Below are 27,531 nucleotides of genomic sequence, written 5' to 3'. Positions count from 1 at the left end.
TCCCCACCCCCCCCGCGCGCGCGACCCCGTGTCCCGCCGCGGCCGCGCGCCTGCCCGCCCGCCCGCGGCCGCGCGCGCCGCCCCCCGCACCGCGGACGGATCGCTGCGGCGCGCCCAGCTTCCCGCCGGCCCCGCGCTGCCGGTGTCGGATTCACAGGCAGCGAAGGGATCGGTCACGGCAAAAGGGGGCGTGACTCTTTAAAGGGTTGGTTTTTTTTTTTTCCTTCCTCCCATAAAGCGATTTTTTTTTTTTCCCCCAAAACTGACTTTTGCCCCTCCAATCCTCGTCGCTCTCGACGATCCCTCCCTGCCTGCCGCTGCATTCAAGTTTATTTATTTGCCTGCTGGCGTGGTGTTTTTTCCTTGCTGCTTTCGCTGCTTCGTAGGGAAAAGGGAAGCAGCTGTTGGGCAAGATCGAGAAGAACCGGGTTGTTTTTTCTGTGTTTTTTTTTTTTTTTTTCTGTCTCCTTATGTAGTCATCGTAGGGGTGGATTCTTTTCTCTCGCCCCCTCCCTGTTCTTTCAAACTGTTCTGTCGTTCCGCAGAAGTTGATGCTCCCGGGACTGGACCCTGCGTTACCGCGGAGAAGCCGCGGGCGGCTGGAGCCAGAGAGCCCCGCACTTCGCCCTTTCGCCTGCCGCGGAGAGCCCCGGCACCGCCAGCGGACTCGCCAGCCTCGGCTCTCCCATCTCCGAGGTTTTGCCTTTCTCCACACCCTCTCATAGAACATTTTTTTAAATTTCCATTTCCTTGTTTTCCACGCCGCAATATTTCTCGGATCGACTGCTTTTGTTTGTGTTTTTCTTTTTTTTAATATTTTTTTTTTATTTTCCCTGCCCCCCCCCCCTTCCTTTCCCTGCATTTTCTTTTTTTTTCCCGCCTTTGCTATTGCTCAGACCTTGGTGCATCCATCGCCCAGGAACAGGAAGGACAAGAAAACCACTCCACAAAGTCTCCTTCAAGACACTCTTCTGTGCTGCAGAACAGGCTCCCCAACTCCGTCAGCGAACAAACTCCTTAGGGCTTTTGCTTTCCTTTTTTTTTTTTAATCTAATTTTGTTATTTTTGTTTTGTTTGTTTTTCATTTGCGGGGGGAGAGCCAGGAAGGAAGACACAAACTTTGTACTTGAAGACCTGCCGGTACTTTTCGGCGCTCTCTCCCCGCTAGGACCCCCCGCGGGCGAAGATCTCCGTCCCTGCTCCTCCTCCGCCCCCCCGCCGCCCCTCGGGGCCGCTCGCCCGCCCGGCGGTTCGGTGCATGTGGTGCCGTGGGCTCCGCACGGGACTCCCGGTGCATGAGCGCCGCTCGGGGCTCCCCGCCGCCCCGCGCCTGCCGGGCTGAGGCTCCGTGAGGGGCCGCGGGTCGCGCCTCGCCGCCCCCGCTCGCTCGCTGTTTACCCACCCCCTGCGCCTCCCGCACCGCGGGTCCGTCCCGTCTGCCCTCCTCGCCCCATCCTTCTTTTCTTATTTTTGTTTTACACACACACCACCCCCCCGCTTCTCCTTCTCTGAATTCTTCCCGCACTCCGTCTCGGCGGGCGCGATGCCGCACGTGGAGCTGCTGGTGCTGGCGGCCGCGGCGCTGTGGGTGTGCGCGCGCGGGCAGGAGCCCGGCGCCAAGGCGGTGGCCGATCGCTACGCCGTCTACTGGAACAGCACCAACCCCAGGTACGCGGGGGGCGCCGCGCCTGCAGGATGCGGGGCTGGGGGAACCTTCTTCTCCGCAGTATTAGGCGAGCGGGCGGCCGTGGCGGGTCGGGTGCCGGCGTTTTTTCCTCCGCTGGTTTCCCGGCGCCCCTCGCAGCCCGCTCCGGGGATGGGGCGGGACGGGACGGGGGGGGGCGCGCCGCGGGCCGCCCGCGGGGATGCGGCGGAGCGGCCGGTCCTGGCGGCGCCGCGCGGGGCTGCTGCCGGCTCCCCCCGCCCTGCCCGCCGCGCTCCCGGCCGGGAGTGAGAGAGGGAGGTGGGTGCGCGGCCGGGGGGATGCAGTGTCGCCCGCCGGCGCTCCGCGCTCCCCTCGCCGGGGGGTCCGACAACAGGCTTTCCGTGCGCCTAAACCGACCTTCTTCTAAAGAGAGCCTTCGTTTGTTTTTTTCTGGCGTTTTCCCATCGCCAGAAAATTTCAGTGCTGCTCCAAATTATATCCATGTGTCTGGGGAAAAAAGTCACCTGGGTGTTAATTTTTTTGTCTTGTTAAAGTACGTGTAAACAGACTTATTTTCTTTTTAAAGCTGTCAGGCTGGTCTAAGTAAATTTTATTCTAGGTTATCTCTTTTTTTATGCTTCTGATACTGCTGTTTGGTTTGAGATTAGCACATTGATTTTTGTCACAGGTCATGTTTTTTAATAGATCTGTGTTGCCTGCAGAAAACTCCTCTACTTGGTATTCCAGAGTGCCTTCAAAATAGGTGATGCAGAAGTTAATGGGCAGAATTTTCAAGTGCCCAGGGTTAGCTGGTCGCCCAGCACGTTAATTCTTTGTTCTTGGTAGCAATGCCTCATCGATAAATAGTTGGCATAAAAATCTCGGGACAAAAGGGATTTATCCAAAGTAACAATCCTGCCTGGGAAGGATAGACATTTATAATTTCGAATGCCTGTCTCTGCGTTTTCCTTTCCCAAGGTGTGTTGCTTGGGAAAAAAAAATGCTGAGGATAAATAAAAGTTACGTCTGGTGTCACGCGTAAAAGAACATCTCCAAAAATTGCTTGTCTTTCAAAACTAGAGTTTTTTTCTCGTTAGACAAAATGAAATATTACTGCTGGGGAAAAAAAAAAAAAGTATTCACAATACCCGCTGGGCAGACGGAGGATTGTTGATAGAAATAGGTTTGACTAAATGCAGATGTTGCTGGCATAACAGCTAAAATACGTAAAAAATAACATTGCGTTCAGGATTTTTCACTTGTCCCTTGTGTGTGATGAGCTTCCACAATATCTGCGATTAGGTAAAGATAGTTGGAGGTACAACCAATGCTTACCTAGTGGGCGAGTGTTATGCGTGGAATAGATTTGTAAGGATTCTAGTAAATTTAGCTGTATTTCACTACTGCTAATGAACTCTTTCCTTGGTCCAGCATTAAACATCAATAGACTGCAAAGAAAACTTAGTGTTTCTTTCAAAAATTAGAGAGAGAGTTAATTATGAAGTATTTCTAAACCTTCCCTTTTGCAACCAAACATTTATTCTTGTCTTAAAAATATCCGCTGCTATCTATTTGGACATTCCATGTTTATCCATGAATTAAAAATAGGAGGAAGAGCAGTGTGCAGATATATTTCTCCTCTGTTTTACACGGTGTGCCAGTTTTTGTGTGCTTTCCAAGTTACATGATCTTTACAGAAAAACAGGCAAACACCTGATGGATAGGTTTAAGAGACCCAAAGGAAAGAAAATGCCTCTGTTTTGAATTCGTTTCATCAGAATCTAGGCTGAAGGCAAAATTCAGTTCCGTAATCAAAATTTTTAGTGCAGTTAACAATGTTGTGGGGATAACTTCACAGTGATTTATCTGCTTCCAGAAACAGACTCAGGCCATGAACAGTCTGTTTTTTTATACCAGTAAGTAGGGATTCTTATTTGGCAATAACCCTTTGAATACAGAAGACAAAATATACTGTCATTCTCAAATGTAACCATTGTGCTTTAGCTTACTTCTTTGTTATATCTACTCAGAATTAAAAAAAAAAAAAATCACTGTAGAACTAATTAATTCACTATAAAAATGAAATGTCGATAATTTTGATAGTGACCAAAGGCTCTCCAAATTAAGGTTTCATCAAAACTTGTAAGATTTTAATGATTGTACATCCCTCGGATGCAATGCTGTTCAGGTTTTTAGTATGATACTCCAGCTATTTATTGAAATATGTAAAAATCACATCCTTATTAAAAGACACACTAGTAGATTGATTAGTGGCTCAATTGATAAGTGCTCCTGGTGTGAACAATATTCTGGTAAATAAAAAATCCGAAGTCTATTAGCAGGGTTCATATTACATTTCTTGGTTAGTTGCCAAAGTTCTGCTAGAACTATTAAAAAATCTTCAATGATCATTATTCTTAGCATGTATGAGTAACAAAATTGCATGTTCTTTCAGAGCCTGTGTATTCTTAGAAATGTTTTTAGTATTCCTGTGCTGTATTTTTGTTATGTATTTAATTAGCAATGAAGTACCATAAACACTCTAGTCCAATTCCAGATGTAAATATGTTTTAGTATTAGAATTTCAAAGCATAATAAAATAAGTTCTTTTAATCCTATTTTTTTGTGGATTGGAAGTTAATCCTCAAGTAAGCTTGAAAATGTGTCCCGATATTATTGTTATTTATGTAGGCTTAGAATTAAGTGTAGATAAATGCTAATTATCACCTTAAAGTGCATTAGTCTTTCAGCACTGTTTACATATGGATTCTTATATGGGACAGCAAAATATTATTGTCAAAGAATGTTATTCTGAATCCAACACTTAAAATAGTTTGGAGAGTTTGTTTAGTGTTGGAGCATATTTGTTTAATTGTGATTACTAGTGTCCGTGTAATTAGAATTCATCCAAAATGTCATGTTCCTGAGCCAAAGTTTGAAGTGGTCTGCTTTCTTAGTGCTTGCTGCTGCTTTTGATCTTGTCAGAGTTCAAGCCGAACTACTTGTAGCAATTATTGCTACATATTTCTGCTTGCAGGATTGTGCTTCAAGATTGTGGTTTATATCTAGGTGTTTCCCTGTTAAGTTGTTTCAGTGGCAATTTATGTAGCTTCATAAATTGTTACTGGTTTCAAGGTGGTTAAAAATACTTGCATTTCAAGACTAGTTTCTGGTCATGTGTAGAGGCCAAACCTTGATGTCTCATGAATGTAAATATTTTTTTAATTGGGTTTCTTATTGGATTTGTCTATATCTTACAATAGAAAATTGTGTATAAAATTATATCCACAAGCAAATTATTATAAAGACACAGAATGCTGATATGTTTTCTGTTTGTGTATTTATGTGGATAATAAAATCAATAAATCAGATGGCAATTAGAGTGTTTAGATACTAAAAAAGTATTTAAACTTCCATAATTAAGTTCCCATAATTAAGCTTGGTACCACAATTTGATCAAGATTACTGGAGGTTTTTGTTTTTTAAGATAGACACTTGGGAGCAGCACAAAGAAAAAATCAATGCATGCTTCTGAAAATTCTATGCATAGACCACAATTTCACAACCTGGATTACTAAATTTAGGTGAGTTTTGTGGCTATTTATGCACTGATTCAGAAAAGCATCTGACTTCTTTGAAGTGCATACTGGTACACTTAAGTTCTGTTGCAGTTGTGTGTATAAATGGCTGAGTACTTAAGTGCCTCCCTGAACCAGCCAAACGCAGACTTAATTTAATGAAGCTCTGACCGTGGCTGCTTATGCATGCCTGGCGCTTCTCAGGAGTGTGCTGGCTGGCACGATGGATGTTTTAAATATCCTGCCACTCGTTTACACGTGTTTGCAGGTTTAGCCATGGCATGTTGGTTGTATATGCTGAGGTCATATGGCTGGTTTGTTTTTTGTTTGTTTGTTTGTTAGTTTGTTTGTTTTGGCTTGGTTTTCTTCTGTTGGGAGATAGTACTGCCTATGTACAGACATGAGGGAAACCGTGCAGATAAGGTTGTAATAGGAAGAAGACAGGCATGCTAAGGACAACTAGGAAGTTTGGGATGAAGAGCAAAATCAAGGCATTTACTTGGGGTTTGATATTCCATATAATTTTTATATGTCAAGGGAAGCATAAGAGCTTAAACACTGGGGATGCACATGCACGCACACACGCACACACAGACACACACACACGTGTGTGTATATAACCATTTTGAAACAGCATAGCTTTTATTTTGAGAGTATTTTATCCAGCTGTTTGCTCTGAAAGCTAAAGAATCTCTGATTCAATTCTTGTATTTAAAAGATCAGTAGTAGGGCCTTCAGTTCTTCACACCAACTTTCTGTGGCTTTAATACTGTCACTAACAGTGTCTCTGAAAGAATATTGGTGTTTGTTTTAAAAGTGAGTGTTTGAAACAGTTTGAAACATTCTAAGGAAAAAAACTGCACGAAGAACAACAGTTCCACTGGCTTCCACCTTTGTATGAAAGGCATCTTGCTAAGTGGTACATTGTCTTCATTAAATGCTTCTCGTTAAATCTTTTCCAAATGCACATAGTGAGGACAATTCACTGCATTCTTTCTTCTAGCCTTATATACTTTTGGAGAGGGATAAAGATGAGCCTTCCTTTCTCTCCCGTATGGCAGTGATCTCAGCAATCTACCACCTTCATGCTGGGCTAAGAAAATGAATGAATGCAGTTAGTCCTTCAGAAGTCATAGGAAGAGACTCTGCAGTCATATACAGAATTATATGTAATATATATACATTTGCATGTGAATATGTTGGCATTTCAATGTATATATATATGTATACTTATGTATATATATGCATATACACACATGTATGTGTGTCATATGCATTGAAGTGTGTCATTAGAAGGTTGTGGTATAGGGTAAATAATGAATGTGTGTGAGAAAAAAATTTCTGAAAATGAAATTTTGTAATTGCTGAACACTTAAATGTTTAGAAAATGAGTAGATTTACAAACTAATTCTCAGGTCCCATCTTCCAGCTAAGATGCTTTGTTTTAAAATTAAAAAAAAAAAAAAAAATATTGGTAGAATTACGGTTTTAGTTCTTGGCCGTCTTTGCATTGTGCTGTTTCTGCTCACAGTAGTAGACTCCAGGTCGGTAGGTGGGCAGGTAGATGAGCAAGCACTCAGGCACACAAATGTGAAGTGAAAGGGGGAAAATTATAGGGATTTGCTTTGAGAACTTTCTAGGCTTATTAAAGTACCTTGTTACTGCTTCTTCCCAAACCAGTCTGTGGCTGGGCAGAGTACTGCACTGTTAAAGGAATAGACTGTAACAATGTGCCTAAAGAGGACTGGTCATTTGGATCACCGTAGAGATAATATGCTAAGAAAGATGCAGCCTTTCCTGGAGAAATCGTGAGGAGACAGTGGTTTGTCCAGAGCTCTAAGTAGTATCTCTGGCCATCTGTTTTTGATTTTTTTTAAGTGTGTATAGAAGTACTTTGGAAGTGGGATTTTCTTCCAGTAATCGCTTTTTGCTCTGCTATCTAGTTCTGAGCATTGTTTTTTAGAAGTTGTCTTTAGTCTTGTGCTTCACCTAATCTTCTCGTGTTTCTGAATGGTGAATTCATTGTTGAGAATAAAGGGGCCTGTTTTCTTTAAGTTTTTGTTGCACTTAAGCTTAAAATTTAGTCAGTCAGCAGCACACCGATGTAATGAAATGGAAATGTTTAGTTTAAAATAGACACTTTATTGAAATTGCTTTCTGGTGGTATTACAGTTATTTTGAGTAAGCCCTACTGTAATGTACTTCAGCATAGCTGAATGGAAGAATAGGATACTTCATGCATTAGAATTCTTCCTTGCATTTTTGCATTTTCCCTATTCATTGTAGTCTCTACAGGCTAGATTACGGTTGAGCTAATTTAAAATGGTGGGAATTATTTTATAGTATGCAAACATGTATACACGTCTGAAATCCTCTTTTTTAGGAAACTGAGCATAGAGTGTTCCGTTACAAAACCACAAGTTCCTACACATTTTTAAAAAATAAGTTATCGTAAAATCAAGTATTTGAAATTATATTTTAAAAGGATGCTGTTCCATGAGGATTGAGACTGTATTTCAGTCCCGTAGGACGCCAAGATTTCCAATAAAAGGAACATACCACCCCCACCCCACCCACCATATATGTATGGGTTTTTTTGATCTGGGGAAACAACCTTCATATTTTACTGTGCTCACTCAGATGAAAAAACATTGTTAGATTCTAGATTTATGAAAAAATGTGCGTTTTTTTGGCTGGTGCAAAATGTAGAGGAAAGATTTGATGCCAGCGTTCTGTTAACTGGTATGCCAGGAGTTTTGTGGCCATTTCTCTCTTTAAATGTGTGACCAGTAAAAATGCTGTCAAAAGAAAAGTCAGCTAACGAGAAGATAGACAAAACTCCTGTAAATTAGCAAGATCTGTTTGAACTGTAATACCAACTTATAGCACATTCTTCAGGTTCTGCAATTTTTCCTTGAGAAGCCTTGAAAATTACAGTTCTTATTATAACTTATATTACAATTTGGTGGAAGAATTTACCTTTCCATGCTGATATATGGTCTGAAAAAAAAAGGGTTCTCAGGCTGACAAAGCCTGTAGGTACAGTATTAGTTAATTTTTACTTCGTTAATTTCCTTTTTAATTATTAGATCAGGATATTAAAGTAATGAGGAGCTGTTCAACAGTAATGCCGGCAATGAAAAATTTTACTTTCTTAAAAATTGAATGAAAAATTTTACTTTATTTTTTAAACTCGGTGATTTTATGGGTTTTGTTTGTTATTGTCAGACTCTTAAAGGACTGTCTTATTTGATAGGCACCATTTTTATTTTCTTATGATAGTCATGATACAGGGCTGAAGTGCAGAGAAGGAGTGATTTGCTTGTGGATAATCCAGTGGGGCAAAAAACTGTAATAGGACATATGTTCCCTTTGATGCTGATCACCCTCTGCTAAAATATCTTTTTGATTTATTCTTAAAATTTGGCCTTGTGACATTTAAAAGGACACATTTGACAAACTATATTTTTTGTCGTAATTGGTGTTTGCTGTGTAGCATTGCATTCTTTATTTGTTAGAATAATATAATTTTTCTCCTACAAATAATTTTTGGGTTTTTTTTTGCTTGAGGGTGGATGCTGGCCAGTAGCAGGAATGTTCACATTGTGTGAGATGTTCATCAGCAGTAGTGGAGCACTGCAGCCTTTCCTTAGTGGGTAACAATGAAGCACTATCTTTTTTTCTTTGTGGACTTGAAATTAGTATTTTTTCGTATTCATATGAAATGAATATTCATATAAATTCAGAAGAAATTCCTTCTCTCTACAGACATTCAGATCACCTTATCTTGTCACACAGGGAATTGTTAAGTAATATATATTAATTTTTATTATAATACTAGCACTACACATAGGATTTTTCATTTTAATTTTAACTTTACATTTGTTTTAATTCTGTAAATACATTTGAGTATCTTATCTCAGGAGCTTGATACAGTCTAAATCGTTTTGTCAAAACTAGACAAAAAATATGAGATCTCTCAATGGCTAATATTTCATTGTTTTGATAGTACCGTGTAAATAAAAAACAGATGTGTTTTTTGTGAGGGGATAGAAAAAAGTAAGTATTTTTCTTTATTTAGTGGCAGATTTGATGATGAACTTTGTAACACAGTTATTCTGTGGGGATGCTAGTTCATCAGTGTGGGTAAGAGCTCCTAGCAGCTTTAATGGTGAAGTTCCCCTGGAATTGTTAGAAGTTGTTACAAAGAATTTTGCTAATTAATGTTGTAATGAGCAGGAAAACCAGCTGCATTTTTTGTTTGCAATTTTTTTTTTTTCTTCTTTCTCCTTGATGTCCGATCTGATTGTAAAAAAAAATAAGTTATGTTTTCATACAGGCAGGGTGTTTGGTCAGCAGAAGTTAACAAAGTAGGAGCTATCAATCCTGCTCTCTTTCCTATTGTTTCCAGAAAAGAAGGAAATAAACAGAGGCTCTGGAATTTGGGAGTATTGACCTTCTGACATGCACACACAGCATGGTCATTGCACTGGCACATAAAGTGCCTTAAGCCACGGTAATGGCAAAACTGCATTTTTGAAGTTACTGATATGAGAGCCAGCTGGATGGGGGATGGAGAGCCAACATTGATTCTGCAGCTATTTGCAAGTTACCACTTCAGAGCCAGACAGCTTCACTTTTATATTCCTAAACTTACCACTTAGGAATAATGTTGCTTTGTTCAGCTTAGCCGGGGATTTGTGACAGCTACAGAGACTTAGAACTGTTTGGTCCAGAATTGTGTGGTCATTCTTCATAGAGATCTGCTTCACAGAGTAATTTCATTCATCTGGTAATGGGGGAGGGATGAGAAAGAGTGAAGGGATATTCAAATATAGCATTCTTCAAGAAAAATGTGCATCCACATTAGCCAGTCGCTTTTTTAAAGGTTTTTAAAGATAAAGGCAGAGGTTTGGATAAAGTGGTTAGAAGTCAATTCAGACGCATATCTTCAGACAACGCATGATCTTCTAGATGAGCTCCCCATGCATAGCCTGGAAAGGACTTAATATGTTATGTACTGCAACAACTCTCTTTCCTCCTTTTTTTTTAATTTGTTTACAATTATTGCTCCAATACACATACATCTTTTTGCAGTTCACTTGAGTCTTAGTTTATTAAAAATTAGTGATCCATCACTAAGAGGGGTACAGTACAAATACTGGGGCTCCCAAAAGGGAGGTTTTGTGCCAGACCAGAAGAAATAATAGGGATACAAAAGCTGCCAAAAAGTGTGTCTCCCAATTGCTAATTAATCAGGCGAAAAAGCACCTTAGCAACTACAGTTGAATGTGGGACAGTTCATTGTAAATATTGAATAAAGATATGTTAAGAGAGCATAGTATCTTTTCGTTTGTAGCTATGTATAATTAAAAAAAAAAAAAAGCCAACTATGTGCCAGAGTTAGTGGGAATTTCTTTTACGTTGATGGCATTGTCAGTGAATAGACCTCTTTCAAAAAACCCCATGCTACTTTTGAGCAAAACAAAAAAATCACAATTTTGTTTATTTTTTTTCTATCTGTTTCTAAGATGGTGGTCATAAATATCAGTATCTATAGGCAATATGCAAAACTTTAGAAAAGATACTTTAAAAAACTCGTATCTTTGGTAATCTGGGTTATGAAGTATGGAAGAAAAAGAACCATAGCGGCGAATATCTGGTATCCAAAGCTGCCAATCACTTTTGGCACAGCTCCCATCACGGTCGCTGTGCCCATAATTAAATGCCTGTCATTAGTGTATTTTTCCATAACATTTACAATGGAAAAGGCAAGGGGTCCTTGCAGTGCTATGGCTGGCAGGGGAACAATAAAAACTAATTACACACTCCGTTGTCACCATTGTCAGCTCTGCTTTTGGAGGGAAAGAACATGGAAAGTGTGTGCCTAATAATTATATATATAAAATTACATATATACAATACCCAATAGGGGAAACTCAGTCATAGTGAAGTGACATTTACTTGAAAGTTTATTATTGCTGCATTCAAAAGATCTTAATTCTAGGGTTGTCTTTTTCCCCTCACTTCGACCTAAGTTGCATACATTTTTCCCTTTGCATTTCAGACAATTTTGCATTACTCTCTTTCTGTCTTGCATGCTTTCTGGTAAATTTTTTTTTCCAAAAAAAATTGCTGGGACGAAAGCTGGTATTTGCTGGCACTTATTAAGTGGTGCAAATAATCTTACCCTTTATATGCTTTTGCTTGTGTCCTGCTTAGTAAACTGAATTAAAAAAAAAGCTGAATGAAAGCAGCTAGTTGCACATTCACCTTTTTTTTTTTTTTTTTTTCATCTTTCAGCCCATGGAATGCAGGTCATCTTCAGCAAAACTGGGTTAAGATTGGAGTACTGTGGTATTTGCTTTGGTAAAATGTGTGCTAGTTCTGTTTATCGATGCACAGATATTTCCAAATGCAAGATAAGTGTTTAATTGCGGAGTTAATTATCTTCAATGCTGTCCTTAAAGACATTGAAGGAGTAAAGTTGTGCCTTCACACTGATGTTTATTTTAATAGCCTTTAAAATGAATAATTTATTTAAGCAGGGTTTTTAACCCACTGTTTTAAAAAAAAGAGTGGTTCCTCAGAACCGGAATCTTAAATATGTTTTGGTACCTAGAGTTGCAGGTGGGAGCCATGTGGGATTTTTGAAACTGCTTCGTGGCTAACTGTCTTAGATTTTATTTCTGCTTTTTTATACCTGTAAGTACTTAAATACCTTTCAAAGGGAAAGGAGTTTAAATAAATATCCTAGTTTTTAAAAGTTGCTGAAGTCAGTAGGAGCTGATGAGGAATGGAGGTACAGCTATTTATTTGAATTGTATGCCTTGATAGACATTTCAGGATCTAATCTTGCTGTTTTTTAAAGACACCATCTCTTGATGCTTTTTTCTTGCAGTATTTTGGTACTTTTCAGATAAGTAAAGTTTATTGAAGTAAAAAGATTCTCCCACTGCCTTGGATGGGAGTTGAAATAGGGCCTGTATTGATGACTTTATGGTGTAGTTAATGAATAAGAGTTTCAGAATTAGGCTTGTCAATTTCTGAGAGGCCACGCAATCTGCATGAATCAGATTTAGTGAGAGGGCACAGCAGGATGGGACGCTTATGTCCCTGTAGGTATTTGTCAATCAGGTCTATAGGAGTTTTAGACTGAAATGATTTGAACGGTTTTTGCAGAGTTGGGGCCTTCACCTTTGGGGTGCTGATGATGAGTAAAAGTGAACCTGGTGGAACAAGTGGTTGCTTTGCTGCCAGCAGCTTCAAAAGTGAGAACTGGCTTATCATATGTGATTAGCAGATAGGCATTAATGAAGCTCTGAGGTGTTGGGCACTTTATACAGAGGGCAACAATTCAGTATGTGCCAAAACAAATCATTAGTTTAAGATCATGAGGGTAAAATCAGTACACCACTGGGATACAGGTTATGTATTTTCCAAATCACTGCATGCAATATAGTGCTCTCTTCTAGTTAAGATATTCCTTAAAGGCTTGATGGATCTCGTGAATGTCCAAACCAGGACAGATTTTTTTTCCTCCCTGAAATATTTAAAACACTGTATTCAGGAAAGAAGTCTCTGTTTTCTATTGGAGATTGCTACTTCCCCTTGCAAATGTAAATTCTTTAATTTATAAACAATGTAATTTATTACCTGCTTAGCAAAATGATGAGCAGGGATTCTTGTTGTGTGGCATGCCACTGTATTTTGAGGCTGCTGGGGAAACAAAGAAACAGTTTTTTTTGAAACAATTTCATTTAATGGACTACCAAGTATTACATATTTTAGATTTTGAATGGACTTGCTGGTGTCTAGTGGCTAATGAGATGCTCTGAGAGGAAGGTACAGCTTTCAGGAAATATGGCACATGTTTAATTCAAGAAGACAGATGTTGATGACATAAACCTCCTTTTCTTAAAATTGAGTCTTGCAAAAAAACAAACTCTAATTCTTAAACTGTATCCATCATGCATGCTTTTTAGTCTCTGTGTTGATCTCTGTTGGTAGATCTGGTTGTCAGACATTAGGCCCAGTTTAATATTACTTGTATGTATTTGTAGTGAGTTGCCTACAGAAATCTTTGAAATTTTCTGTGAAGTTGTTTTTTTAAAAATACTTAAAAAATGTCCTGCAAATGTTTAGTAGCTCCTCATGTTCTGTTCACAAATGTAAAGGAATGCATGCACAGTTTTATTGAGGAACTTTTGCCTTATACAGTCCTCAGGCAAGCTACCTTTACAAAACTACTAGGAATACTTCCTGCAAAGAGCATGATCATCCTTGCTTAAACACATTAGATGTAAATCACTCTCTTAACATCTAGTACAAAAGTTGTATTGGAGATAGGAATTTCACTAGCAAAGGTTCTGTACATTTGTTGGAAAGTTTCAAGAGTATAAAGAGGTTCTTCATTAAAATAAAAACAAAATAAGAAACTGACATTATTTGCAGTATCTTTAATCAGGGTGGTATGAAATTTCTCATTAAGGTTAAGATTCACATTATCATAACAAGTGACAGTGTGGATGAAGAAGGAAAATTAATTAGAGAGATAGATCATACGTGTTTCTCATTATATTATGGCTATTCACTGCATTCAAATTCCAAGCAAACCCTTTCTCTGGGTCTCAATTACATAAAACTTGTGAAGAACACTTTATGAAGAGAAGCTCTGTATGCACTATTTCTAGTCTGAAGCACAATACTTAGCTTTTTTTTTCTTTCAAAAAAAGGTTTTTAGTGATTTACAGCACCACTTCAATATTACTTTTTCAGACTCTGTGATTGAACTACATTTTATAGGTTACTGTAAAAAGAAATCTCCATTTTCCATTTTTCATACTAGCTGTCTTGATTTAGTGCTGACATAATAGTGTTCTTCAGAACAAAGCATTTGGAAGAGTTTCATAAGCTCTTTATTTTAGGTGTAGAGTTTGGAGCTAATACATTAATACTGATGGAAGCAGTTTTGCCTTCATAACTTGTGTGACTAAATCAGACCATTGCAGTCCCCGATTAGGATTTCTCTGCTGTTTTTTTCTTACGTACTGTAGAGGAATGATTGCATTTTCTTTGTGTTTATGTGGTTGTTTTCTTCAGAAAACTAGTACAGTGCATACCTACAGGACTTGATTTTTAGGTTAGAATTACTATCAGGTAGGTTTAACCCAATCTTCTGGAATTATCTGTTTTCTTTTGTATTTAACCCTACCATTAAGACAAAATATCCTCTGCTGTCCACACTGTCATGAAAATGTCAGAGACAAAGAAAGTCTTGGTGGTGCCTTAGTCACAAAAGTATGGTGATGCACATAGGTGAAAAAGTTCTATAATTTTGAGTTAAATGTGCTAGAGATTATTACTATTACCTGTGATTGCTGTTAGGGATAGTATTCTTAATGTTTTTGTCTTGAGAAGCATTCCCACATTTGAGAAGGAAAAGAAAAAAAATTGTCTTTTAAGATAAGTTCATATGTTTTAGAAAGAACATTTCCTACACTCTCTATTTACTGTGGGCCACATCACTGCACCAATATTCTTATTTAAATAATATATAGGAGGCAAGAACGGTATTCATACAAATATGGCTTGTCAGTTGAGGAATTATCTGACTAACACAGAATATCGTGGCATTACTAATTACCTTGTTTTCTGCAGTATTCTGTAATAAGTGATTTGGAATAGACAGTAAATAGTATTCTGCAATATTTATCTGATTAATGGAGGGTCAAAAAAAATAGTGTGTTAGCATACTCTGTCCAGATGCTGTGCTGTGTTTGCATGAAGTTCCTGTTAAGTTTACTGAATCGTTTGGGTTCTTATTATTTGTTGTCATTATAGAAGAGGATGAAGTTAGATATCAGCTGTTCAGTCGACAGTACTTCACTGTGCCTCATTCTTTTTTACTCCTTTCCAAATTTCAAAACAATTATTAGCAGTGCTAAGATATTTTTAAAAATAGCACATCATTATCTCTCTCTAAATATATTTACTCTGTGTTTTCATTTACTGCTACTGCAAAGCTTGTTTTATTCTTTATTTTGGGTGTTGTTTAGTGAATTTTCAGCTGCTGGTTTGGACATGGTTACACATTTATTTTGTATATATTAAGGGTTATTTATCCATATATTGATTAAAATTCTCATGCTGCATATGGAGTTAGGAGAATATATAAATATATAAATGATATGTAAGGGAAATTTGTTACAAATTGATTTTGGTAAAAAGAAGCCTGTATTTATTTCCTTATGACTAGGAAGCCTCATAACTTTAATCTTTTGAACTCTGTTTCGGAAATAAGCAGATCTTAGTTACTTGGGAGTCTTCCTCTGTTGCAGATGTCTTTGTGTCTTCCTTTAATTGTGCTGTTTTTTTCTACCTATCTTTTGGTGCTTGTAAGCTTTCCTGCATTTTCTTAAAGTGAGAGGAATTGAATGAAAGTGGTTGGGAATCCCATCTGATGTTATCGAATTTTAAAAATCAGTCGAATGCCATGACAATAATGCAACATTCTCAAATAAAGCAACTGAAACACTCAGAACTCCTTGCACCTGAAGACTGAACGTGTGCAGTGGAAAGGTGCATCTGTTCTGCTGTTGCATTCCCTTTAACCCCAGAACTGACCTAAAATGTATTTTTCATAAGATCCTGACACATCTGAAGCTAAAGCTGTAATTTTTCCTGTTTTAACAGTGGGTTGTCAGACTCCTTGACTCAAAACTTTCAGTGGAGTCTAACATGAGAAAGCATGTTCAGACAGGACTCTAACCACTCTAAGCAAAAAATCATATAGCTGCCTTCCAGTTTGAACAGGTAAATGATGATTGTCAATCCACTTGTACTTCATTGTCAGAAACATGGTTTTGGAAAGGATTTTTTGTATTATGTGGGTGGTTATGGGAAGAAAAGAAAGAAGCTGAAGAAACGAGGTATGTTCTACAAACGACAACCTCAGTTTTATGTCCAGATGCTTCTTTTGATTTTTTCAGTTTTGCTGCAATTCTGCAGGCTTCTGCAAATAGATGAATACTTTTACAGAAGCATGACTGCAGTGCAAAAAAAAAAAAAAAAAGAAAATCCTGAGATTTTACATAGAAAAGTGTTTATTTAAAAGCATTTAATTGTATTTCCATTACATGTGAAGTCATCCCTTTTTTTGTTCAAGCGGCTACATGTTGCATGTAACTTTGGTCCTTAATGTCAAAGACATAAATTCCTGACCCTTTTTTTCCTATCTTTGTTCTCTTGATAAGCTGAAAGTGTGTTTTTAAACTCACCTTTTTTAGACATCAGAAGACTGTATCTGTGCAAACAGGTGAATTGCCATAATCTGTGGTCAAGCCATAATCTGTAGCCATGCTGTGACCTAGGTGTTTGAAAGAGAATGAGGGCTTTAGATAGTTGATGAGGTAGGTTTCTTTGCATACTTTGTTTGCATGGATCACTAAATAGACTTGCTAGTAGCTGCCTGATATGTGATTTTCAAACTTTGCTAATCAGCTTCAGGAGGAAAAATAATTTTCTAATTTTATGTGGCTGTTTAATCTTCAAATGTAAGTTGTGATATTGTTCAGTGTCCTCTATATCTTTCTGGTCCCTCTTCCATTTTCCTTTTTTTCTTTTTGTTCTGTGTTCATGAGTATTTCCAAGAAAAACGTTTTTTGGTTGTAATCTGTTTTCACATGTATTTTCCCCTTGTTAGAATAAGATTGGGTAAGGTTTTGGGGTTCCCAGCTAGTGCCTTCTGTTTGGAAGGAGCCATGAAAGGGGCTTCAAACTGCAGTAGATCTTAACTAGGTCTCTTGCTCAAAGCTCACTTGAAAGATTTGAAAGGCTCCTATTGTTTCTTCTCAGTCAGCACTCCATAGCCAAGGCTATGGTACGCATAAGTTAGAATTGGGGAAATGAAATGGTGAACCCAGCTGAAGGTGTAACTGCTCAATGCACAGGAGAGGGAAATCTCCAACAAAAAAAGTGGCAAGGAGATACTTTGGGTTGTATAGAGGTGCTCAGTGAACTTAGCCCTAGCATCATTTAGGTAGGATGTGGAAAAGGTGTACCAATTTTTTTTTTCAGGGGATGGTTCCTGCCAATGCTTCTATAGTCCTTTTTGAACAGCTAGGTAATGAGGATATATTCTTGGGCAAGTCTCTCTCCCTCACTGGAACTTTAATCAGAGCAGCGATGGATGAAGTATTTTGGAGAGTTTAACCACTGCTGTTCCATTCCATTTAACTGTTATATTGGCTGTGCAGAAGGTAGGCGAGATGCTGAAGATGTAGTTTTAATTAGGCCACTGTTTATTCATTTGGGAACACAGCTTGGCAATAAAACACTGTTCAGGTTGTTGCACTTTCCTTAGACAGCCCATCCTTGTTGGAGAAGCTTCTGCCAACCAGTGCTGTGTAGGAGATGGGCCCCTGTTCTAAGGAGAGATCAGGAGCTGTCTCATCTGTTCATACCTGCCCGTCCCATTTCTGTTTTCCTTAAGAGTGTTTTTTGCTAAGTTCCTTTCAAATAGTCATTTGCCAGAGTTTCGTGTCCTCATAGGATGAGTACTTGTGTTGACTTGGAGGGTAATACAGCCTACTGTGAATTACATTCACCTGAGCTGAATCTCCGTGTGCATATAGATCCATGACTTGCTGTGATGAAAGTGAAATTCATCTCACCAGGCTTCCTAGCTCCCTCTCTCCCTTCCTGCCCAAGACAAACCTTCAAAGAAAATATGATTAACATTGTACCTGCTGCCAACCTTAGGAAAAAAAAAATCTTTCCTGCTGATTCATTTTTGCTTCTAGATAGGTGCTCCTTGAATGTGATGAAAGAGATGTGTCGCACATATTTCACAATGGTCAGCTGTCCTCATCCCTTTTTATTTTGTCTCAGTTATGTTCTCCATTCCTGCCTGTCCTTCAGTCTAGATGATGTAAGGAAACTTCAAAAGACCCATGACCTCCTTGTCTTCTTACTCGCAAGACAAAGCCAAGCTCTCTGCATTTAAGATTATGGAAATGGCAGTGTATCTATCTCATTACAGTAAGGCATGTTGGGATATTTTGAATATGAAAGGAGTGGTATAAATTCAGATTGTGTTTACCCTTCTCATATGGGAATAGGATTGTCTTATTACTGCACTGGTCCGTAATCTAGGAAGGAAGAGTGCTTGACATTGCAGTAATGACACTGAGTTTGCACAGGCTTCCCTTCCACCCTCTAGCAGCACTATAGCAGGAAGAAACCTAGTTTTCAAGGGTAGGCTGGCAGAGGTTGAAACAAGGATGGGAATTACCCGAAATATGAATATACTGTTGGTAAGAAACTTCAAATACAGTGCCTTAAAGCTAGCAAAAGCATTATTTCTCGAGCTTATAAAGAGCAGTACCATTTCAAAGCAAGAAAAAATGACTTGATAATTTTATTATAAATTGCTGTGGAACAATGTGATTGAGTTTTGGTTAAGTAAGATTTTCATTTCACTAGAGATTAGCTGATTTGGTTTTTGGAATACTCAAGAATATAAAATCTGTTATTTCGAAGTAGATACCCGACCATTGCAAACCTGCTCCTTTTTTCTTCCCTAATGAGAATACTCTGTAAAACCTATATACTGATCGCTAGATGCGGTTCAAGTTCATTGATCTCTTCTGAAGACAAGTGCACAGTTGAGGCATTTGTATTTGTGATATTGAAGAGGAAAGTTTATAAATTTTTGTATTTCTACAGTGAATAGGTTTTCATTTGAACTAGTATTTTAAACCCATAACAGATTTACATCTTGTTGATTTCCCAGTTTTAACTATTATTTGTTTTCTTCTGTATTGGATTTTAAATCAACAGCTGGAAAATATATTTTACTGAAAACTACTGCATAACAAACACCAGCTTGAAAAAGTTAAACATCATTAGAAAGAATTGTTGTGTATGCCTTGAATGCAAAGTCACTTTGAATAAAGCAGCCAGTATAAGGAAACAAGTAATCAGACTCTTGCCTAGGCCCCTTTCTTTGCTTTTAAAATATCCTTCACGCTTGTATACATGCCTCGGTTTCTCCTTCTTCCCCTAACACAGCCGGTTTAATATTCTGATTGGTATTTTACAAACAGGGAAATTCACAGGTACTGCTTCTGCGACAGTCAGGACACTTCTCTGTTACATGAGCCGTGAGATTTTTATATTAACCTTAAAGCATGTGTATATGAGATAGAATAAAATGCCTGCACTTTGGAAGGGTTTATTGTTCAGACTGGAAAAGAACATATTATTGTACAAATTATCCCTCTTTTACTTTTAAATTTTAGTGGAGATTTGTTTCTTTGTACTTGCTAAATCAGCTGTTCTAAATGACACTCCTTTGTGAATTGACTGGCTGTTGTTTGAAAAAAAGGCTAATCAAAATTTTAATGTATTTATAGGCTCTTTTTCTTGAGTCTCATGCTAAAAATCCCAAGAATTATGCTCTTCAGTACTGTAGCTGATATTTCAACTGTAACCTTGTTGTTTTTTAGAAAAAAAGTTTTTTAGAAAGCTTATAAGTCTTAGTATAAACATGATCTTACCTATTTTTTTGTCTCTTTAATGCTACGTTTTCCTGACAGCTCCATAATTCAGCTTTATTCTGTACACTAACATTTTAAACAGCTCTTTTCCCAATTTAGCAGAAGCCATTCTAAAAAATAGGTAGTTGTTGTTACTTACCACTGTGCACTGAATTGCATAGCCTTTCTTCAAACTTTTTTGATTCTTTTAGTCTGTAAACATTTATCTGAATTTCAAATGAGTATGATAATTATACTGTATTAATGCAAAAGGTGCTCCTTCATATGCAGTAATGCCCAGTATTTCTCTTAGAAATTCTACATTTATCATTCCTGTTTTATAATAGGGAAATTTTATGGTGGACAAATATCACAAAATTGAATAGGTTTATTGCAATCTTTTTATGTAATTTTTAAAAATCTAATTTGAGCAATGCTTTCTTAAAAGAACATAAAGAATTAAAATGTTGTAAAAGCTGGGACAAGTGGAATTTCTCCAGCACCCTTCTCAACAGGAGTGTTTTATTTTACAATAGGAGTCTGCAAAGAACAAAAAAGGCATCTAAAGACCTGTTAGGCATGTCTCCATGAAGACTAGGGCGCATTACGTGTCCTAATGCACTGGTAACCACTTACACATTTCACATTGAAAAAAGACCTTCTTGAGAGCAGAGGGAAGAAAACCCCTTATTGTTTGTGCAGGTACAGATTTTCAGTTCAGCTTCACTAAAATCAGTTTCTTGGTTTGATTGGTATAGCTTGTTTCCTATGGTACTGTGGCCTTTCAATGAACTAATTGAAATCGCAAAATAGAAGGAGCCGCTCTCTTAGAGCGCGGGGTTTGTGCTTAGCCAGTCCATTGCTTTAGGTGGATTAATCAGCGATGTACACAGCCTCCTCTATCTGAACACAGTTCACAGTGTCTTTGCTGCTGTATTTCGGATTCTGAAAGTAGTTGAGTTTTGTGTTCTTCTACATTTGTCTTTTAACCAGATTCTGCATTGACTTGTGCATTTGTAAATGGTGAGAAATTTTAAAGTTGAGGTTTAGCAGAACTAAAGTTGGCTTGGTTATTCAGAACCAATAGCAGACAACGGTACTGAATTTGGACAACATCGTTTTATTTCTTGACAATGGAATACTGGTTTTCATGGCTATATTTTAATTGTAATGAGAGGATATTTTAGGATATGAAATTAAGCACAATATACAGGTGTATATTTTTATTAAGATACATTTCTATTAGCCTTATGAGGACTTAATGGAATTGCTGCATTGGCTCATGCTGAGGATATGGATATGTGTTCATGTGTATTTCATATTTCTATTAAAAAAAATCAGTTTTGATTTACAGCAATGAAATAAAAGCAGTTCTTGCCAAACTATTATGTTTAAGCCAGTTTCCTTATATTTTTCTATATTCTTAACATTTGTATGTACGCCTTATTTCCTTATTTGTCATGTAACATAACAAATTTAATAGTATGATTGGCCTTTTACAGCCAAGAAGATTCAGGATGCATCAATTAAAGGTCTTCTTTAAGCATTAAAATTTGCTTCATTACAGTATAGAGTCCACAATATACATGGGCATTTTCTTTCGTATGATTACTTAATGAAATGCAAAATATTAGAATAGCTGTACCGTAACAAAGAATGAACCCCAACGGGTTTCTGAAGGTTCATTGTATTTTACAGTCTTTTATTGGAACTAAAAGTTGAGAACAATGTAGTTTTATTTAATTTTTGTAAGCAGAATATGGAAATGCTTATTTAATCTCTGTGGATGTTAGAGCAAGCCCAAATAATTCTTAAAAAGCAAATGCCTAGAGGATGTTCACTGGTTTGATACAAAGGTTCTTGCTAAAAGCTGCAGTGTGTGGAATATCAAAATTGGCATGTTTTTTTACAATGATCTGTGGAAGTTTCAGCAGATAATATTCATGATATTATAGCACTCTGCCTTAATTAATAGAAGGGAAATGACACAGACTCATATATGTACATTGATGTATGAGAGTTCATCTTACTAGTCACATTTTTGAAAAAATGTTCTGAAGTTCTGGTCTGATATCTGTAAAAATCCTTCAAACATGTCATGTCAGTGCCTGATCAGACAGGTACCTCTCAAAATTATAGGAACATGGCAGCATTTTAGAAAAGTGCGATATTGTGGAAGGCTGGTTTTATTTGCATAAATTAAGATTTTGTGGTATTTGTGCTTAAGTTTAAAGAAACTTGTAATAGGGTCTGTCATGAATACTTAGGAAACAGAATTGATCTGGTTTTTCAATCTGATCTTTTCGTTAAGCAGCCAACTTCTGGTATATTGAGAAAAAAAAATGTTTATTTTCAGAAATGGATTTTGCAAATATAATACCTCAACATACCAAACCTATGATTTTTTTCAGTTAGAGAATAGTTGTATCATTTTATCCTTAGGGCATTAGATTTTGTATTATATTCATTCATAGTATTAAAAATAAACAAATACATGTAGTGGAGTTCAACTTTATTAATGCAGAATTTTAAAATTCTGGCCTCCAGAATATTTTTTAAAACCTTGTTTAAGTTATAGCTTTTTCTGAAGATATACAAATTGCACATTCAACCTCAGGTTTGAGTGCATTTTTGTACTAAACTACAACAATTGACCAGATCATAGTCTTCATTTAACATAGTCTCTGTTTTCCAGATATATGTTCAATAATGCCTTTTCAACAGCTTGTCTAAATAATTGCTGAAATGGGAGAAAGCTTTCATTTACTTGGTGAATTATAAAACACACACACAAAAGTCCCTGCACTTTGGAAGGGTTAAAGCTTTTTATAAAGGTTGATAGGAAATAAAGAAGTGTAGCAATGTAGTGTTTGTTGAAAGAATTTGAGCCAAGGTGTCTATTTATCTCTGATGGAGGATGACAACGAAGGATTTAAGAAGTCATCCCACTTATTGTCTCCAACACAAAAACCTTCTGCCTGCATCTTTCAGCTTGCTTCACCACTTCTGAAGAAGCAATGGGCAAACTGTTGAATTTTTATTAATCAGCTTAACCTAATGAGATCAAAAGACCTTTTCAGAATTACAGGGGGTGAAATATGCGCATACAGAGAAAACTGGTTTTGGATAGAAATTTTTAGAAATTTTTTGTTCTAGAATTTTTTTCGTAACAGCTAGGAAATGGCAGACCTCAGTTCTGCTTCTGGCTCCCTCACCTTGCCTTTATTTCTCTTTCTTCACTAATTTTAGATCTTCTGTAACCATATGTTCATGAGATGTTCTCCAGCTTCCCCACCCCTTCAGAGACAAGTGAAAGGAAGATTTAATGTGGGTTTAGGGTGGAGATACCTTTGGGAACTCAGGAAAGAAAGCCTAAGCTGATAAAACGTGACTCTTCTGTTGGGGCCCCTTTTTGGATTACTTGCCTCTTCTAAATTCTTCTTTCCCCTTCCTCCCCTTCCCTCCCCTCCTCCCTTCCCTCCTCCTCCTCCTCCCCCCCCCCCCCATCTCTCTCTCCCCCCATCTCTCTCTCCTTTTCTCTCTCTTGTCAAGCCCACTTCATAAACGGTAGCAGCTGGAGATCTTTTTAGTGGCATTCAGGGATTACTGCCCTTCAGGATTTTAATAAGCCCCACTGCCTGAAATGCCTGTGAGGGTGTTCTCTGAGACAATTACCATTCAGGGCTGGGATTGAGGGCTCTTCATGGCCCAGATGGCTAAGGGGCTGTGCACGGGCAGATAGCATTCCCTGAACAACAGCTCCCTGGAGTAGAGAAAGAGTGGTTTGTTTGTTTGTTTTGGTTTATGGGTGTTTTTCGGGTTTTTTTGGTGGGTTGGTTTTTTTTTTTTTGGTTTTGTTTTTTTGTCATTGATTAGTATGAGGAGTGGAGAGAGGGAGAGAAAGGAAGTGAATAAGGGGGTTGTATCACTTTGCACGTAATCAAAGCTAAGTTTTCTCATCCTCCTATACATAAGTGGATTTAAACTGTGACTTCTTTAGAACTACAATTTGGGGTAACATTTCAGTATTTGCTATAAGGCAGCTGCACTTTGTAATTTAAAAACACAGTTCCTCTGATTATAAGAAGTATTTCTACCTGCCTCTATAGGAAGAAATAACCTGCAAAGGGCTAGAATGAGACCTCTTCTTACCTTAGTGCTGGGAACAAAGGACAAAAATTGCAGGTAGAATTGAGTGGTAGCTCTGGATGCCCAGGACAGTCTGGGAAGTCTGGTAAATACAGCTTATGAACAGAGAGAAAACGTTTTGCAAAAAGGAATTTCTCATTTAGGTTTGCTTTTTAACTGCAATGTGGCATGGCTTCTAGATGAAGCATGTGGAAATGAAGTGGTGGGCTTCTAAAAAGACTTTTTCTGGGATGGAATTTTAGCCACTGAAATAAGGAAAGTGCAAGTTTTAGGAGAGAAAGTTTGGAGTTGCTTTTGCAAAGAGCATTCCTTAGCGACTTAAGTGCTTGTAAAGCTTAATTTCAATACAACCAGAGCTTTTTGGTCTTGCAGTCCTGTGCAAAAAGTGGAAAATGTAGCTTATTAGCTGAACAGCTGTTCTCTGTCTGGATGGACAGACATTAATTTTTTAATCCTGGGACCCCCTGATGGCAGAAAAAACAATTTGTGCCTCTTCACATTAAAGTTAATATTTGTGATACACAGCTCAGTTGCTGCCCATTTGCTTTTGACTTCTACAATGAATACTTCATTCTTTTAAATCATGTTTAATAAGAAAATTAAATGCATCATGTCATAAAGGAGAGAAAAAATGCCTTAAATAAAAAGCATGCAGCTGGACTGTCTTACGGCTGAATAGTTTGGATGAATGGGACTAATTCTGTAGTTATTGATCTTGAGGTTTCTTCTCCCGTATCCCAGTAAGCTGTAGCAAGTTCATTTGTGGAATTGCTGAAACTCTAATTCAAACTTTTAAAAAAGAGTATTTGATTGCTCTGTTAGAAAAATAATAGATATGAATTGTTGGTAGAATTTTGCATGCTGATAATGCATATGGAAACAGCTGTTCTTCATAAATAGTTGCTATGAAGAATTAAACCAAATTAAGGTAGGATGAGAATTTCTTATTCCAGAACATGCGGGGCTAGGGCACAGAGGTAGATCCTACTGTTTAACACTTCTGAACTCTTCCTCCTTCCTCTGTATATTCAGACTTCTTAAGTAGAGTTGATGTGTTGAGAGATACCTCTATGGTTAAGAAATCATTTGTAACAGAAATAGTAATACAGGGAGACAGTTCACCTGAAGGTGATGTTTCATTGGCCCCTTTCAATCTGATAAGCATGATTGCTTGGATATACTCCCATTAGGAAACTGATCAGTTTTGTTTCCCTCCTTCAATCTTATCAGACTTTTTTTTTCCCCTGCACTTATGTGTTACTGGGATAGCTGAATTAAAAATAAATAAATAAAATATTCATAAACCAGGACTTCAGTAATAGATGCAAGTTGCTGACGCATTAACAGCTCTGGTCTCAATGGCCAGCGGGGCTACGCTGTGCAACACTTGGAGCAGTTTCCAAGTGTTAAGCAAAACAAATTGTGCTTCCCATACTTTGATAAGTATTAAAAGAATTCGGATAATCATTGAAGTGGATAAAGTAAGTAAAATCTGCATGATTTTAAGAAATAATACTGTTATACTTATTGTCTTTTGAGTCTTTAAAAATCAGTTTGCTTGAGAGACAGCATTATAAATTAGAACAATTTATTCGACCTTGAGTTAAATAAAATATTGAATCTTGTGTTTTCTGTTCAGTTTGCATTTATAAGACTGGAAAAGTTCAGCTAGGGATTACTTGTGTGTTTTTATAAACAGTGCTTCAAACAGTGCTTCAAACAGTCTGGTATATAGTCTGATACTTCTGAGAACATCCGGTGTAGGTACTGCTACATTTCAGCTATGGATTACAGGTTAGCTAGTCTCATGCTGGAACATCTAGGCTTTTCTTTTGATGATAGATATATATGTAATGTTACATATAAAAGCAGTTGTGCTCTTCAGGGACATCAGTGTGATTCAGTGATTGTCCTAGAATTGGGAGAATATAAGACTGAACTAACAGTGTCATGGTGCATCAGGCTAAAGCTTCATCCAGAATGTGCAGAACTATTTAGAATAATGGTATAGTGGTTCTGTGTGTTGATGTCATGTTAAAGTTGCTTTATAGGATCTTAGTTTTGAGTATAATTTTTGGTAATTTCAAGATATTTATGGTTTCTCATATGTGTGATTTGTGTTAGGAACGATGTATTTTCAAAAGGACTTCTGGTTTATTAAGTTAGTGCCATCTGCATCCTGTCATCTCTGAGCATTGCTGCAATGTCCAAATATTGATTGAAATAAATATTTAAGTATATGATATTTTCTATGTAAGACCTATGATTTCTCTGACCATGTTCAACATCTGGGTCTTCCTCAGTGTTATAGGTTTTCTCAATTTTTTTGGGCCTTTTATATTTCCTAATACTAGAATAGGTCTGATATTTAACAGCATGAAGAGATGGATTTCCCATTTGCTGCCTTCTGTCAGGATTCTTTGTTAATAGTGAAGAATGCTAGAGATACATGCAAAGATAGGACTTGAAAAACAGATACCACATTTGAAGCCCTCTTCATAACATATAAAAGCATATAACACTGGAATATTTTTATTCTTTTCGTCCATCTTCCAGTATGACGTGTCTGATTTAGCCTCTTCACGTTTTTTTTAGTTCAGTGTCAGCAGACAGTGTATGCACAGTAATTTACCTGTCAGTGTCTACTGCTGCCAGGTCTAGAAGCCTGATGGAGTCATGGAACAGCATTATATTGCTTGTCATCCTAAATGTCATGGGCATTTAGCTAGGGGCTCATACAGCTTGAATGGATTCTCTTCAGTTTTTGTTTTAAAAGGCATACAACCCTTAATTAGAATTTATACATTTTTCCAATTTAATAATATATGCCATGAAATAAAGGCAGTTGTTGAAAAAAAAATATTTTTCTTTCATTTATCAACACTGTTGACTGTCCTTCTGTATGTTTTTAATTTCTAAGAAATCACTGTGGAAATACTTGTAACAAGCTCAGATCAGCTGGTTAAAATAAAAACATATAAAAGGTGATTAGTAGGACAGTACCATAATCTGTAGGTACTATTTATAAACATAACCAGCAATTTTGGATCTCCTTCTAGTGGAAGTAATAGTTTTAACCTTCAAATATAAGTTATTTTATTGACATGTGCTTTCTCCAACTATTCTTCTGTTAAGTACAGATTCACATTCTGTAAGTGTTAAAATATTGAGTAAATTCACTTCAGAACTTCTAAAATTTTGGACTTCTGTCTCATGTGTTTAATGAAGGCTGTGTTTTTAGATTTCTGTTAATGGAGAAGGGTGTTGCTATCAAAATGTCTCCTTGGTCCAGATGTCCAGATCATGCTGTTTAGCAGGCTTTCCCACAGCACAATCTGATGTGCAGTAAATGGCCAACATTTTCTGTGTCCTTTGGTGAAATGAGATGGTAGTTTTACTCTCAGTATATGGGAAAATTAGACAACCCTAAAAACATAGGGAGATGTAGCAGTTAATAGGAATCTTTTTTTGAAGCATTTTATGGATATAGTTTCCAATTCTTATGTTGCTAGTGTTTTGTTAAATTAACAGTGTTTTTGTCAGTTTATGAATTAAACCCATTTCCCCATGAAAATAAAAATGAGGAAAATAATTTTTAATTACATGTACAAAGCTGGGT

General features: G+C 37.5%; 1 protein-coding gene across 3 annotated transcripts in view; it reads left to right on the top strand.

The window, feature by feature from the left end:
• Window positions 1-1,533: 1,533 nt before the first annotated feature.
• Window positions 1,534-27,531, top strand: part of EFNA5 (ephrin A5) — a 209,323-nt gene continuing 183,325 nt past the window's right edge. For 2 of the 3 annotated variants that reach the window (XM_054054305.1, XM_054054303.1), the window contains exon 1: window positions 1,534-1,668. In XM_054054305.1, the coding sequence (XP_053910280.1) occupies window positions 1,544-1,668 (125 nt within the window). In that variant the 5' untranslated portion in view covers window positions 1,534-1,543. Of the gene's footprint in view, window positions 1,669-1,861; window positions 1,964-27,531 lie in introns of those variants that run through there. The other variant, XM_054054304.1, reaches the window with a different exon arrangement.

The sequence above is a fragment of the Cuculus canorus genome, chromosome Z (assembly GCF_017976375.1).
Source record: "Cuculus canorus isolate bCucCan1 chromosome Z, bCucCan1.pri, whole genome shotgun sequence".
NCBI lineage: Eukaryota > Metazoa > Chordata > Aves > Cuculiformes > Cuculidae > Cuculus > Cuculus canorus.
Note: the sequence above shows the minus strand (reverse complement) of the source record. Positions and strands in the feature narration are given on the sequence as shown.